The sequence below is a fragment of the Perissodus microlepis genome, chromosome 13 (assembly GCF_051167445.1).
Source record: "Perissodus microlepis isolate ML-2025 ecotype Zambia chromosome 13, ASM5116744v1, whole genome shotgun sequence".
Lineage (NCBI taxonomy): Eukaryota > Metazoa > Chordata > Actinopteri > Cichliformes > Cichlidae > Perissodus > Perissodus microlepis.
Window position 1 is genome coordinate 14074991 of NC_140473.1, and position 16998 is coordinate 14091988.

At 38.1% G+C, this 16998-nt stretch overlaps 1 protein-coding gene across 1 annotated transcript in view; it reads right to left on the reverse strand.

The window, feature by feature from the left end:
• mlip (muscular LMNA-interacting protein) overlaps positions 1-12644 on the reverse strand; it is a 49640-nt gene extending 36996 nt beyond the window's left edge. Inside the window, exons 1-2 of the mRNA XM_084948455.1 lie at positions 12490-12644; positions 6059-6184 (exon numbers count right to left, since the gene is read on the reverse strand). Of these exons, the coding sequence (XP_084804581.1) occupies positions 6059-6184; positions 12490-12519 (156 nt within the window). The 5' untranslated portion in view covers positions 12520-12644. The remainder of the gene's footprint in view (positions 1-6058; positions 6185-12489) is intronic.
• Between the last annotated feature and the right edge of the window lie 4354 nt (positions 12645-16998).

Genomic DNA, 16998 nt, shown 5'->3' on the forward strand with positions numbered 1-16998 from the left:
GTATTTTAACTTCACATGTCTTACTCTGGTCTGCCTAGTTCTTAACTAATTAATATAACAACATTTATTTATTATGGTGGCTTAGTTAAGCTTCCCCATCTTTTAGCAAGAAACTGAAGATTTAGCGCTGGGTATTTCAGAAAGAGATGTGCTCATTGTTCAGCATTGGTGCATTCGTTGTAGAGTTGAAAAAAATCTGTGATGCACCGCAGATTAAGTGGGAATAAAAATGAAGAAAAAAGTCTAAATGAGTTAGTAATTATGGGAAGAATCTGAGTATTGTGTTGTACAGCCTCATTTCAAATTAATGTCGGCCAATCAGAAGGCAAACTGTCAATGAGAACTTATCACCATCGATCGCAAAGACATGTGTCTTTCCTCTAAATCTGGCTGCTCTAAATCACACTGAAGGATGAATGAGCTCTTGAATGTCTCACTAGGAATTCTTTACATTTTGTATATTGGGATGTCAATATAGGAGTCAGCTCAATTCAGGCAGTAAGTGTAGACAATGGGATCGTTCGATCAGCCAAAGTGAGCAACGTGTGGCTGGATGTGGGTTTTAGCATGCACGAGCTATAGACAGCAGGTGGAGGTAGATGCTGGAGTCGTGTTTATATATAGCTGACATGAAAGCACAATATCAGGATGAGCACTGAGCTGTGATGAAGCGATGAAGCCACACCAATGAAATATTTGCACTGCACTGCCAGCCTGTTATTTTTATGCATATTATGAAAGGCATAGTTATCCCAGATAGCTGTGTGCAACTTGAGGCTACAACTCAGCAGAAACAAGGCACACACTGTAATAAACCGGTGTCTTCACAAACAGAGGAAAAAGGAAAAAGTCTGCTCATTAATTAATCTCCCCCTCTAGTTGAGTGATGGACCAAATAGAGTCCGATCTGCACTCTGGCCTGTCAGCGACTACAGCTTCACTTCTAATAACCATACAACATCTCATTAAGAAAGACATATCAAGGATGGCGATAACTGAGCTCAGTCGTTTGTTAGTCTGCCTCTCTCGCAGATGGACCTTTAGATCCTGTGACACTGAATTCATTAAAGGGAGAGAAAAAAGGATTTGGGGGATTGTGTGGAAAGGCTGTGCCAAAGGATGGAAGCAAGTCAAAGATATCTTTCCAGATTTGTGGGAAATTTTTTGCTCCCCAGCAAAGAACTAGATCAGAAGGCAGATAATACCAGTCAAATGTCTGTGTGTTTGGGCTGCCAACCCTCAATTAATGGCCACAAGGAGCCCAGAATTGGATCAGTCCCGTAGAAATAATTAAAATGAAATAATTTGAAAGAGTGTTATGGAGTTGTTTTCTTGCACTTCAAATGGTGGGATCAACTGTTTGTGTTAGATTTCAGTTTTAACAAAAATCCAAATGAATAGAAGATTAATAAAGATGTGACTGGCTCATTCAGTCTGGTCTCAGATCGCTGCGTGAAACTGATGGGCACCCTGTTAACCTGAGTGTAAAATATCAGCGGCTGAGCAGGGAAGATTGCAATAGTGGAACCAAAGAGGCTTTTTTTCTGCGCTTAATGGAAAGTGGTGTGAAAATGAGTTCATAACTCGGCTTCACAAAGTGGATAATTTGAGAGCAGAAAGCAGCCTTTTTCACTGTTATCGAATGCCTTTCTTTTATCCAGGATGACAAGGACTTGAACAAATAAGGGAGAGAAAAATTAAAGGAGGAAACAAAGAGAGCTTTATTTCAGGGGCGACTTGTGTGTGTTGAAGATTTAAAAGCATGTCACTCAGTGAGGCACCAGCGTACCACCATGTAACAAAATTCTATGCATTATTTTTCATTATTTATAATTTTACATTTATTTATAATTTTCTTTCCTTTTTGGGGTGGCTGTGACTCACACGTACCCTTTAATGTTGGGTGTAACGTGTTACTGTAATCGGTCACACAGTAATGAAACTTATTACACTAAAGTCAGTTATTACGTGACAGTACAATTATGTCATTACTTGCATTACAAAGGTTCTTCAGTTGTCTGCACATTAAGAATAGAAAGAAAAGAAAACATATCAAACAACCTTTTGCCTCATTTTACGGTCAGCTGATTTTGGTTCCTGTGCAGGAGGAGGGCAATGGTGGAGTGATCGACAGCTTTTCAGCAGTGGAGATAAGGACATTAGTGCAATGGTGAAATGAAAACTGTGTCCAGGACAGAAACAAATCCAGTATACTCCCAACACAACATCAACTAGACAGCATGCCAACATAAAGCTAGCCAAGAACTGAGAATGATGTTAAAGCTGAGTGTTTGCTGACCCAGCAGCCTGACCCTGAACTTCAGGTAACAAAGGCAGAGATGAGCAGCCAAGCTTGCAGCATTAAGGTGAGTTACTTTCTGCAGAAAGCAATTAATTAACATACTGCATTGCTTTTAGGAAAAGTCATTAGTAATCTTAGTAATACATGATTTTTTTCTTGAGTAATAACATCTGTCGTCTGCCAACTAGAACGTCTGAGGATTGAGCCCTCAGCTCCTCCAGTCTGCACACGAGAGTAGGCTTGGGCATACATGCACTTAAGTGTACATAAAAGTGCTTGTGTGTGTGTGTGTGTGTGTGTGTGTGTGTGTGTGTGTGTGTGTGTGTGTGTGTGTGTGTGTGTGTGTGTGTGTGTGTGTGTGTTTGGGTGAATGAGACTGGTAGTAAAGGGCCATCATCCAATTTTCAGTACAAGGCAGGAGCACTGACAATTTCATGGCTCGATCCTGGAGTTGAAGCCGTATCACAGCCACTTTCTTATATATTTCAGGATGTCAGTGGGACAGTTTGAGCTCTTGCTGGCAGATTTGGGGCCACATCCAAGGAGCAAGAGAAATAATTTCAGAAAGCCGATCGACCCGGAGCGGCGTCTAGCTGTGTGTCTGAGATAAAATAATATTATTTTACTACTTGTATATTCAATACTGGTGCACGCCTGAGCCTCTAGCGCAGTTGCAGCCAAATCCTTTGGTCTGATTGGTCAGATCTGTTTATTTGCAAGAGGAAATTCAAAAGAAAAAAAAAGAAGAATGTGAGCTAAACGCTGCAAATTTGTCCAGTGAAATTACATGTATGAGCAACTTCATTAAGAACAGGTGAGTCCGAAAAACATTTTAAATAAAACATTTGACGATTTTTATTTTTCTAGTGTGTAAAGGCCTTAAGAAAGCGCTTTGAGTGTTTAACCGAGTACAACGGAGTTATGTACCACTTCATTTCTCATTTATAGTTTTTTATCATTATATAAAAAGCTATCAGGCTTGATTACAGTAATACTTAATTACTACTTAATATAGATGATAAAACCTGATCATTTAAATCTATATGAGAAGAACCTCTGTAGCTAACTTCCACAGCTGTTTAATCATTGAATTGAAAAACAGAAAAAAAAATTTAACCATATGAGAGGAAGATATAGATCACTGTAGAGGTCCAACTGAATAGAGAAGAAAACTCGGAAGATCAGCTGCATTTATAGCAGGGAAATTTGGATGCATGCAAACACACACACACACACACACAGAGACAGAGTTCTACGTTGTTCATTTACGAAAAGACTGAACACAGGCTTCTCTGCACTTCTCTGCACTGCAGCAGCGTAGCTACGCCTATATGTTGTCAGTTAATAACATGAAGGGTTGTCACTCCTGTAGGTAATAGCTGTGGGGGAAGATGAGAAACTAATGGTGCCACCCCCCTAGTGAGAAGAACTTTGAAGTCTATATAGAGGCAGACAGCAAGCTGACTCCAGGCACGCAGAGCTGTGATGCTGCTGTGATTTTGATGCTGCATCAACATCCAATAGCACGTTAACCCCTTCAGCAATCATGACAACTGATGGTCAGCATCAGCCCCCTCCCCAAGATCAGCTGGTGTTTCTAATGTCTGTGTGTGTGCGTGTGTGTGTGCGTGTGTGTGTGTGTGTGTGTGTGTGTGTGTGTGTGTGTGTGTGTGTGTGAAAAAATGTTACGTATTTGGTGTGAGATTATTTACATTTGATTCATTTTTGCTCCTTATTTTATACAAAATGTAACTTTCACACGATGAGCGTCATTAGCAGCAGAACCATTTCTTCTGCCCTTTACAGTCAGAGAACATCTCATTTAATGCCCGAGGTCACTCTGACATATGTTTGATGTGGATATATGAATCTTCAAACATGATATATGCTGTGTGAGTCTGGCTGCTGGAATACCTAGAATAATTTGACTCCATCAATTTGTTTAAAGATGTAGAAATGTAACAGGAAATTTCTACCTGGGTAAAATATTTTCATTGTGAACCTGAGAACTAATTATAGCCTTTTCCTCTGGGAAGGTGATTCATGCGGATGTCTGTTGCACTGTCTGAGAAGGAAGTACCAAGCGTGAGATGAACTGTTCTCAGAAACTAAGGTGTGTCTTTTGATCTTCTGGCATTATTAATCATTTACAATTAGAGTCATTTGGAAAGTTTAAGTTTCATTTTCCACTGAAAAGAATTTAATATTCTGTCTGAAGTCTAAGCCATCATAGGTGATAAACCTAACCCCAGCTTAACCTAAGGCAAAACTGACTTGGGGTGTCCCCCATGCAGGAAGAGTTTAATGGAAAAAAGGGACATATTCATTCCAATTTCCTTTAATAAAAAATAGGGTTAATGTGGTTTGTCTCCAATGACATATACAGTCACATGCAAATTTGAAAAATGGCAATGTACATATCATGTTAAATGTAAAAGGAAAGTGGATATATTTGTAGTCATGTGAAAAACTAAGTACACCCTTACTGTTTTCATAGGAATTAAAAAGGTTAAGTAAGATTAACTAAATGCACTTGATTAATCTTGATTATCAGCAGGTGTGACCACCTCTATGAAAGCAGAATATTTGGCAGTTTGCTGGTGTGGAGCAGTCAGGTGTGTGTTAACACAATGATATAAACTTCCCAGCAAATTCATCCCAAGGTCAGAGGAGTTGCACAATAATAAAAAATAAACAAGAGCAGGCATCTCAGACTCTCAGCTCCCTGTTCAAGTTAATGACCGTACTGTTTACCAAAAGAAAGCTTCTGCTCTCTGAAAAGAACCTGGCTGCAAGGTTTAGCTTTGCCAAGCTGCATCTGAACAACCACAAGATTTCTGGAAAAATGTCCTTTGGACAGAACAGACTGAACTGGCCGTTATTGCAGTCCACACATTTTCACATTTTGTGGAAACCAAACATGTCAGCACCTCACCCCAACAATCGGGAGCAGTGGTGGAGGGGAGATGAACTGAGGTTGCTTTGCAAGTCAACCGTGAATGCTTCTGTATACCAAAATATTCTAGAATCAGGTGTGAAGCCATCTGTCTGATAGTTAAAGCTTGGCCCAAACTGGTTCGTGTAACAGCACAATGCACTGCAGCAAACTGCTAAAAAGAAAACATTCAAAATGTTGCCCAGTCAAAGTCCAGACCTCAACCTGATTGAAATGCCATGTTGGAACCTTAAGAGAACCGTGCATGAACAAATGTCCACAACCCACAATAAAATGAGGTAACATTAAAGAAGAGTGGGCCAAAATTCTTCCACAGTGATGCGAGAGAGAGTTATACAGAAAAGGATTACTTCAAGTTAGCGGTGCTAAATATGCTTCTACATGCTACTAAATCACAAGGTGTGATTAGTATTTCACAGAACTGCGTAGAGCTCTATGAAAACTTTTTTAAAGGACTTTTTTATACTGTCATGCGATTTAAGTAAGGACAGAAATTTAAACTTCTCTTTTTAACACCGAGTCTGCAATTTCAAAAACATGATTACTTCAACTTTTCACATAAGCTGGAGGAAGTTTTTATATAACAAGTCAGATGAGTGGGCTCATATTCAGTGCTAGTGACTCACCACTCAAAGCATGAAGCATGAAAGCGTTGCTCTGCAGCAGCGCCACAACCAATACAAATATCAGGCATAAAATTTGATTAATGTTTTACAATCAGATTGTTTCAAAGATGAATATTAGTTATTAGTTATATAATTATTGCTTTGCCATCTTGTGGACAAGTGGTGCTGCTGTACCTTATCTGGTTTTTCTGTCAGAGCTCCAGATCTCCCCTCCTCAGTAAAAACGTTTTTAATTGGCAATTTCTGCACTCCTGGCACAAACGTGAAAGTAGAAAGCTTCAACGGCACTCCTACGGAAACCTGTAGAACAGAGACAAGGGGAGCAAATCATTCATATAGTATGGGAGAGTATGCTGAGTCAAGCATAAAGAGGGTTATTCTCAATTAAAAGATAGAAAGCAAAAACAAGTTTAAGGAAAGATGCCGAGCGCCCTACGAAACGTTGAGTCGCTCCCATTTCTGATCTCTTTCTGATCACAGGGTTGTGTAACTATGCCCGACCACTAATTATCCAGCATCACATTTTCACACAGATGAGGCAATTAAGCACTCTACAGCTCAGTGGCCTGACACACATACCCTCACCAAGGAGTGATGATTGCCATTAAATCAGCTCCTGTTCTCATCAGCATCAAATAAGCAAAAGATCCTCCTTTGTGTTAAACAAACACAACTGAGAGTAAAACTGTAGCGTTTCCACTGCAGGAGTTTTCGTCACAGGGCCGGCTTTTATTTCCATATTTTGGGCGAGAATATTCATGGGTTTAGCGCTGCACAGCCGGTCGTTTGAAATGCATGTGACAGATACAATCACAGCCTTGCAGGGAGTGATACTAATGGACCACTAAGAACAAGCTCGGGAAAACTTCAGGGACCAGAGGCAGACTGATAATCTGGGCATTTTGTCAATATCCAGAACATTCTGTGGGTTGGACATAATTACTATTCTGAGGAAAGAACCTCAGATTGACTGGCTGGAAGGAAATTGCCTAAATACTAATCAGTGCTTCTGTGTGTCTGTGTAACAACAAAGCAGTCTGAAAAGTCTGAAAAGTGCCAAGAGCTGTAGATCTTCAAAAACTAGTGAAACCCTCATGGACTCTACAGCGGAAAGAAATGTTGGTCGCTGTTACTAATTTCCCTCTTCATGACATCTACACTGAAAAAATTCAATAAGATGTACCATTTTTAAATGAATGAATTTCCTGTTTTAATATTTCAGAGATGCAGTTTTTTTTCTCCATATTTTAACCACACGTTGAATTTCACCAAATATAATAGATTAAAAATGTTACCTTTTACGATTGTATTTATTCTTTTAAAGATTTTTTCTTTGCTTCTTTTTACAGTGTAGATAAGTCTTTATATAACTCTGTAGTTAAAATGGTAATAAGCCTTAAAATTCAATTGGCCACACTGACATGCGCGCACTGGGCTGTTTCACTCATATTTTATGTATTTTTTTAAAGAAACTACATCGAAAGAAGCTGGTTAAATAATTTAGTAACTCATAAGGTCTGGCTCTGTGTTCACTCACCACAGCTCTGATGAGATACGGAGATAATAGAAAAAAGAAATGAATGCAAAACTAAGAAAGAAAGAAGCCAAACAGAATCAAGTGGCATTGTTTTTATTGTTCCTGCTATATAAGTGACCAGCTCATCACTGTTATCCTGATGATATTTACCATTTCACAACAGCAGCTGCATCTATCAAGAGAACTAAAACTTGAACAACAACAGAGCCATGACAACAACAAGAAACAAGAAGGTGCTTGTCAAAATGTCAGTGTAATCAGAGAGAAAAACACTGAAGGGGAATGCACTAAACGGGATTATCATCAAATCAAATACCACAGTGTATCAGCTAGAAATGCTGTTAAGTGCAAGAGATTGGTAGTTCTTTACTGGACCAGCTGGTCATGGAAATGTCAGGGATTCTGCAAAAGTCCTCCTGGAATCTACGCTGGAGGACACAGACACTTAAAGTTTAGCAGGATATTAAAACAGTAATAAAGCTGTGGAGCCGTCCAACGTTCATTTTTACTGCTTTGTAAAGAGATACGAGAGTAAATAGACTTTTCTGTCAAGAGTTAAATGACATATCACTCTTGTGCTAAGCTTAGCATAAATGATATAGAGAGGCAAAATGATTAACATGGCACTACCAAAATATGTTTAAAAAAAGCCAGAGAAGCCCATTATTAAAATATTTTTGTTTTGTCTCTGTTAATTTGTCATTTAAAAAGATTTTGAGGTGTAGATGATTGTCTTGCAATGCTGTGCTGTGCTGCTTGTCTTTACATCAAAGACTCAACTATTCTGGAGCCTCTACAGCTCAGTACATATCACATTAGCTAGCAGTGATAATCAGCTGACTCTCACTGAGGCCACTCCTGCAGTTGAGAGGTGTACAAATTCAAATTTGGCAGAAAAGGATGTTTATTTCCACTTTCAAAGCTGAGATCAAACTGCACAAAGTCATTCTAAACATTACCCTGGTGTGTTGAGGCACTCTAAGTGTTGTGCATATATATGAGGAAGTGCTAACTTCAACTTCCCTCCAGAATGAGAGTTTAATGGCGTTTCTTATTCTGTGTTTGTAAAAGTGTTTTTGTCTGCAGCAATCAAAGCTCACACACATTCATCAAAAGTGTTACTGCTGCTCAGTAATCACGCTTCTCTGCTCAGTGTGGTGGGGTCATCTGCAAACAGCAAGCTGAAGAGCGAGGCCGCTGAAACGTCTTGCCTAATCAGTGGAGGTTATTGTAGCAGATATTTGAGGCAGTGCTAAAAATGGATCACAAAACCTTTGCTCTTCAGTGTTCGGAGAATGAGCCAAACTACTTTATAAAGGAGCTTGGATAGAATATTTACTCAGATAGTTACAAAACAAGATTTCTTATTCGTGTTAAATGTAAAACTGCATTCCCTTATTCAGGATATCATTTCGTTTATATTGTATGTCACGTAGATGTGTATTGCAAACAGTGGAATGTAAGTAGGTGTGATTGAATTCCTTACAGGAAATAAAGACTTCAGCTACAGGTTGTTTTTTTTTTCTTTCTTCAAAAATATCTCATTAGACTTTGACCCTGTGGAGGAGGTTAATAATAACTAATGATTACATGCAAAGTGCTGTATAAACAAATACTGTGGAGAGTGAAAAGAGGTGGGTGAAGGAGAAGTGTTTAGTGTGTCATCCAGCCTCCAGCAGTTTAGGCCTGTTGCAGCATAGCTAAGGGAGGGTTCAGGGTTACCTGATCCAGCACTTTATCAAGTTTTATTAAAAAAAAGGAAATTTTTAAGCCTGATCTTAGAGGAGGATGTGCAAATCCATATTGGGAGCTGGTTACACTGAAGAGGGTCCTGAAAGTTGAAGGCGCTGCCTCTCATTCTATTTTATTCTACCGTATGAACCACAAGTTAACCACCAGTTTGAGAGCAAAGTACTCAATTAGGTGATATGGTACTATGAGGTCTTTAAGACAAGGTCCTGATTATACAAGACTTTGTATATGAGAAGGAGGATTTCAAATTCTATTCTGGATTTAAAAGGGATCCAATGAAGAGAAGCCAGTATGGGATATATATGCTTTGTCAATCTAGTCCCTGTCAGTTCTCTCACCATATTCTGGATCAACTAAGACAACCTGAAAATAAGGAATGAGAGTAGTCCAGCCTATAAGTAATAGTAACCAGTATCTAGTAATAGTAGTAGTAGTAGTTTTTCAGCATCACTTTGAGACAGGATGTTTCTAATTTTAGAGATATTGCACAGTAAGAAAGCAGTTCTTCGTATTTGTAGTAAATATGCACATTGAATGACATATCCTGGTCAAAAGCGACTCGAAGATTCCTCACAGTGTTAATGGAGTATTAGGTTAGACACTATGTTTCTAAAAAAATAGGGCTGAATTATAAAAGCAGGAAATGAGAGGCCTTCATGTCTTTAAGACAGTCCTGCAGTTTAAATAACTGGTGTATGTCACCTGTCTTTATACATAAATCTGGGTATCATCTATCATCTACATAGCAATGAAAATGTATGCTATGTCTTTTAATAATACTACCTAACATAAGCATGTATAATGTTAACAGAACTGGTCCCAGCACAGAACTCTGTGGAACTCCATAGTTGACCTTAGTGTGTGTAGAAGACTCCCAGTTTACATGAACCAACTAGAGTCCATTAGAAACATATGATTTAAACCACTGTACCTTTAATGTTTTTGTTGTGTTATTAAGTCAGATAGTATAAAGCAGGATATGATTTAGGGTCATCGTACTTATGATTGTTGTGATTGTAGTTAATGCAAAGGCGCTTAATGGTGACAGTAAAAGTGCTTCATAAAGATACTCCAAATCAGCAGTTTAATATTTTTCTCTAATGAATCGGCTTTTCAAAATTTATTGGCAAATGCATTATTTAAAAAACTATTTGACCATTTATCAGCACTATATATTTAGTAAAAATTATGTATGCATATATACTAGTATAACTTTGCTGGAACAACACTTCCTGGTGCGATGCCCTCTGTTTTGGTGGGTGTTATGCATAAATAATTAATAAGGAAACTGAATAAATGATTACATAACATTTTATTCAGGGGGTGTCTTGGAGAAAATGCTTCTGATCATATTTAGGCTGCATGTTTAGTGAATATAGAAGCTGTAGAACTAGCAAATGATGAATTGTATGCAGTAAGAGCAGAGAGAGGGAAATAGTGTGTGTGTGTGTGTGTGTTAAATGCAAAAATGTGTTTTTGATGGTATTGCTACGATTACTGTGGTATTTATTGGTGTGATACATTTCAAAGAAGGGGAAACAAATGCAAAATTGATCTGAGTGATGTATTGCTGAAATCATATTTATGATTAAAAAAAACATGTCACAGATAAAAATAGTTATCATTAGTGGCATTTGATGAATAATTCAATTTTTTCATATTTACCAGAAACAATATTAAGGTTAAGTTTAACACTGTCAGTACCTTTTCTGTCTCTATGATGAATAGTCCAATTTTAAGTGCAATTTACCATTAAAACAACAACAATAATTTTGTTTTGAGTTTTGTGACATCTTAGACTTCTGTGGCCGTGAGGAGGTTCAGTTATATCCAGCGTGTCACTAATCAGCTTTTTATAAACAACCTGAATAAATTCTCAGGCTAAAATAATCCTGAGTCATCACATTAACTTGTTTATGTACTTGTGTTATTATGAAACCCCCTTGTTTGTGAGTCCTCTGTAGTCATAGCAGAGTAAGTTTACATGGTGAAAGGTTAAAACGGGCATTTCCTACTTGCCTGGCGGAGCCCTCGTGAATGTTTGAGTGTTGCTGAGGTCATGATGTCCTCATGGATCACATTTCCAGCCACCACTGGCTTAGTGTGCTGCGTGTGTCCTCACTGTGTGCGAGTGCCATCACTCAGTTATGTCTTGTGGTCTGTCAAACCCGTCCCAAAGACCTTATAAAAGCTGCACTAAATCATCTCCTGAAGGAGACCACCCTGTGTGGGAGCCTTCAGGGACTCTCATAAAGTGACCTGCTGCAAAAGGAAAACTCTGTTTTGAGGAATCTCAGCATTATGAATGAATGCCAAGGATGTTATGCTTTTTCAACATTATCACAGTTTTAATATCCTCAATATTGTGCACTTTTTGCATTTTTTTCTTTAATATCTAAAAATTTAGAGTTGACTTCTCACATATTGTTATCAGTCCTTGTTATTCACAGTGCTCAGTTCATTTCCATAATTACAGCTGTAAAGGCCAGACTGCTCTGTTCCACAGATGCTAAAATCCATATCAAAGCAGTACATGCTGCGCCACAGCACATGCATAAGGAGTTGGGTGTGCCATTAAGCAAAGAGTTTAATTACAGCAAACACACAACCCCTCCCTCCAGCGTAGTCTGTGCAAATATAGCTCACAGCCAGCTGCTTCAGAGCTCACTAGGCTGTTGCTCAAGATTATAAACAAATATTATCATTACATATCTCATACAATAACAACGGCAAAGCACGTAAAGGCATTTCAGTAAACGCCTGAAAATTTTAGGGCAACATGTACATGGATAAAAAGGCATGTAGAGAAAAATGAAAGTTTAGTGATACTGTAGCTAATAAAAGTCATATATAAAGTTCCAGCTATATATTAGCATTAAACTATAAGTTCTATTCTTGTAACTTATAGTTCTGTCGTAGTAAAAGTTAGCATTAAATCACTCAGAAATTACTCTGAGTGAAAATGTGGCAACCGTTATTCACCCGACCACTGAAAATAAACTGCGTCTAAGTGTTTATGTGTGTAAGCCTGGAGGGTGGTGATGGCTGGTAGAGAGCACAGAGAGAGTGTTGTTTAGACAGAATAAAGTTAATGCATTAAAATTAAATTCCTGGTTTCCTTTTTCTAGCAGGAAAATAGCCTTGAGGGAAATATTCTTCTAAAAACGTCATTTTAAACTAGCTACACTGGAAGTACAAAAGTCAAAAGAAGGCAAAGGCGGGTCAGTCGCATCACTTCAGCTTTATAGCAAATACCCAAGAAGAAGTTTAAATGTCTTCAAGAGAAAAAAGTATATATATTTCCAAACCATCTTACCTCTCCCGTACTCAGATTTAAACTGTCCATTTCGGTCTCAAATGTCTCCCCATCCAGAAGTTTCTCTTGAGTCCAGACTTAATAAAATGACTTCACATGGAAATCAAAGTAGATATGGAAAGCAGGATGCCCACTTTTCAGCTCCTCTCATGAAGTTCAAAGTGTATTACTGTTGGTGTGTGTATCACCCTGCAGATTTCCTTTTATAGACACATAATAGCCACAAATAGCTTGCAGACAGCAATCTGCCTGCTGGGCAGTGGTAACAATGTTCACAACAGGAGCAGCACACACACGGGAGAAAAATAGCCATAACTGTTTCATTTTGCTTTTGACTTTCTTTTAAAATAAACTCTCTCTTTTTCCTCACATTTCTCACAACTCAGTTGAGTTGATCCGGTTGTCACCCACAAATCTTTACAGTTTCACTGTAATAATACTACTTTGTCCGTAACACGGTTTTAGAAAGCATTACTTTTCAAAAAATTCAGTAATCGCATTACTGTTACTAAAATTACTGCTTCACAGTCAGACACACAAAAGAAACTGTCCTGAGTGGGATACTTTCTTTCAGTATTTTTCTTACTTTTATTGTTTTAGAGCTTCACACCCAACTGGTAGCTGAGGATGGCCCAAGTGTTTGCTTCTGATTGTTGTATTATTGCAAGGCATTTACCTTAGAATATAAAGTACCGAAATCAATAGAATTGAATTAAATAGGTTTTGCGTTATCTTTTGTTTTAGCTTGTGTCTATTGTAATTTGTATAAGTGTTTGTTTCACTGTGTATTTCACTGTGCAACCCTCGGTCTCATTTCCATATTTATGCCTTGGCCCCTCTCCGATTCCTTGCTAAGTGTTAGTATTCATGTCTGGCTTTTGAAAGGTTTGTTTCCTTTCCTGTGTTCCTTCTTATCGCCTGTTGATAAATGTGCTCACCTGTAGTCCTCCCCCTCCTCTCTCCCATCACTCATCAGTTTTTTGAACCCTTAAAGTCCCTTATAGTCTTTCATTGCATCGTGTGTGATCCTCTGTGGATTTTTCTTGGCATGTTTCTGTGTTTCCCATGCATGCAAATTTCCCACGAATGGGACTAATAAAGATTATCTTGTAAGGACAAGTCAGTTTTGTGGGTGTGTGTGCGTGTGGAGTTGAAGTGGATGGTTGGAGGGCTGATGGGTGAAGCAGACATCATCTGTTACACATATAAAAAAGTATGTCTGTGAAGGTTCTCAGTCATCCAGGTCATCGTAGTCAAAGGAGCTTGCAAAGAAAGGCGTCTGGACTTCTTTTAGTTGCTTGAAGACGTTTCACTTCTCATCCGAGAAGCTTCTTCAGTTCAGAACTGACGCTTTTCTTTGCAAGCTCCTATGAATATGCAAAAGTATATTGTCTGACAGAGGCCAGATTACAACAAAAAGAGATGAATGTGAAATGGATTATTCTGTGAAAAAAATGTGTCTTAGAAAAAAAAAGATTCAAAGGAAGGCGTTTATGAACCTTTTTTGTTGTTGTTTTTTTATCTGATTGTTTGGCAAAGCTTTTGTATTAGCAGAGAACACTGAATAATAGCGCCTTTGTCCTATTTTCACGTGTAACCACAAAGAATGCAGCAGTTTGGTGCACCGAGGACAGCATTATAAAATTACTGTCATTTTTTGGAATGAACAACAATTATATACTTTTAAATAAAAATTCTATATAATATCAGATGATCATTTACAGTGTCCAGATAATCTAAAGTCCTGTAAGCCAGCAGACCAATGTGACATTTGCAATAATGAGATATCAAGCAGAAACAGAATTCATTACCCTGTTGCAACATCGACCTCCCGGCTCCCTTATCAGTGAGTGAAAACAGACCTCTGAAGTGGATGCTAATCCTTTACGTACACTACATTCTTCATTCCTGTCACAGCTGTTCTTGTCCATTTCCACCCTGCTGTCTCCCTCTTCCTGCCTGTCTATGGCAGAGAAAAACACATTAAGATAAAGCGTACTCCAACCCTGCTTCCTCTTCCTTTCTATTTTACTCAAACTGTTGTATACTCTCAGGAATATTGGCATTTTCTTTTATCGTGATAAGTATTCGACAAGTGCCCGAAATGCTTTTTGAGTGGCAAATCTTGATAGCTTCAACTTTTAAATTACAGCCTCGAACCATAAATGTGATCGTGTTTCACCTGACATCTGGCATCCATCATAAGAGGGTGTGGGGGAGAGTCACATGTAGGCAGGAAGCATGACTCTTAGCTTTCATCTTTGAGGAGATTTTCTTACGAGTGTAGTGACACATCGATTTGGGTGACATAAGTGAACATCAGCAGAGATGTGTGTCTAATCCACTTACAGCGAATCAGCATTTGAATTAGCAATTATCTTGACATAATGCTGTCATCATAGTCATTACTGCATTACATGATTACATTAACTCAGCTCTCAGATGTCAGACCTCGTGTACCCCTGAACGCTATCTCCTTATTTGGTGTCAACCATACACCTGCGCCTTTCAAGACTCTGATGCTATTGTGACTGATCTGCCTGCAAAATACTCAAAACTGCTTTTTTTTTCAGTAGTTCCTGCTACAGATGGAGTCTCCACAACTACATTTTCTCCCTCAAACAGACCCGAACACACGGCTGCAGTTTTGCTTCAGACACAGTTATTGTTCTTGACGACAGTGAACATCTTCAAGCTTGTGTTAGTGGTTGCAGTCTTTTGCACTATGTGGAGGAGATAAATAGTAAAGGAAATTTAAAAAATCATGGCTAATCCAAACAAACAGCACAACAGGATTCTTCTTCTTCTCTTGAAGCCACTAAGGGACGCTGATTATGACGGCACAATAGTTGAAACACATGCAAAAAGATCTTCCCTGCAAAAAGCTTCCACATGTGCTAATGATGGACCCAGCTGAGACATGCGTGTTCAGTTGTTCATTACTCTGTAACATTATGAATGCGTGCGGATGGAACTGGATAGCAGACAAGAAAACTGTGTTTTAGTGTTTTGACGTCTTTGAAGCTTTCACAAATTTGGGCTCTTTCTCAGTCGAGGTTGTGGAAAAAATGCATGAATACGATTTTCTAGCCTGTGGAGGTGCCTCCCTTCCCACTGTTACACATGAATGAATGAGCTCAAGAATAGTAAATGTTGTCTGGACTCAAGCGAAATGTCTTGTAAATTTTACAAATGGTGTTTAATATGGCGTTATTTTTCTGCCACTATTCTGAGCGCACGTAAAAAAAGAAATTGCAGGTGCAAGTGTTGCTTTTTGAGACGAAATTTATTTTACCTCATTTGAGTTGTGAACAAAATGCATTCTGGGATATTGCATTTCGTCATTTCGAGTTGATTGGAGACCAAAACAGCCAATCAGATTAGTTGCATCCAAGTCTGTACGGAAGAGGATTAGGGCCACTGGAAAAAAAAAAAGTGGGCAAGTCTTTTTTTTTTCTTCTTTTCCTGAATTCTGAGAAAAAAGTCAGAATTCTGAGATTAAAGGCAGAATTCTGACTTTTTTCTCAGAATTCTGAAAAAAAATAATTTTGATGAAAAAGTCAGAATTCTGAGAAAAAAGTCAGAATTCTGACTTTAATCTCAGAATTCTGACTTTTTTCTCAGAATTCTGACTTTAATCTCAGAATTCTGACTTTTTTCTCAGAATTCTGACTTTAATCTCAGAATTCTGACTTTTTTCTCAGAATTCTGACTTTTCATCAAAATTATTTTTTTTCAGAATTCTGAGAAAAAAGTCAGAATTCTGACTTTTTTCTCAGAATTCTGACTTTTTCATCAAAATTATTTTTTTTCAGAATTCTGAGAAAAAAGTCAGAATTCTGACTTTTTTCTCAGATTTTTTTTCCAGTGGCCCTAATCCTCTTCCGTAAGTCTGTGATTGATTGGTTTTGTGGCACAAATATAACGGTGTACAGAAAGAGTTGAACGCTCACGGGCAGAAGTGTTGAGAGCACAAGCAACACATTGCGAGCAAGCGCCAATGCAAAAACTGAGCGACAGGGGCTGCTATTGTGTGTGTGTGTATGGACAATAGCAAACACTGAAATACATTTTTTGCCCACAGCAATGAATTTTGTTCACTCAAATTTAGCTTTTCTTCGCTCAAAATAAATTTCTTCTCAAAATGCAACACTTGCACCTGCAAAAAATTTTTTTTACGTGCGCTCAGAATAGTGGCAGAAAAATAACGCCATAGTTTGATTGTGTGTCTCAAAATGTATAAGTTTAATATTCAAAAATGTTTATGCATTTTTAAAACTACTGCATTTCAGATTATTTTGTTTTGCCTTATGGTCAAGTGATAAACATAGTTTGACAAAGTTAAACCTCAAGACTTAGGTAAAAATGGGCAATTAGTAATACTAATTAGTATGTCATTTTTATCCGGAAATGTTATTTTTGCTGTCAAAATGATAATTGTTGGCAAAATATATCGGAAAAAGCTTGCCAGCTAATTCAACTAATAAGAACTAATATAACTAATATGAC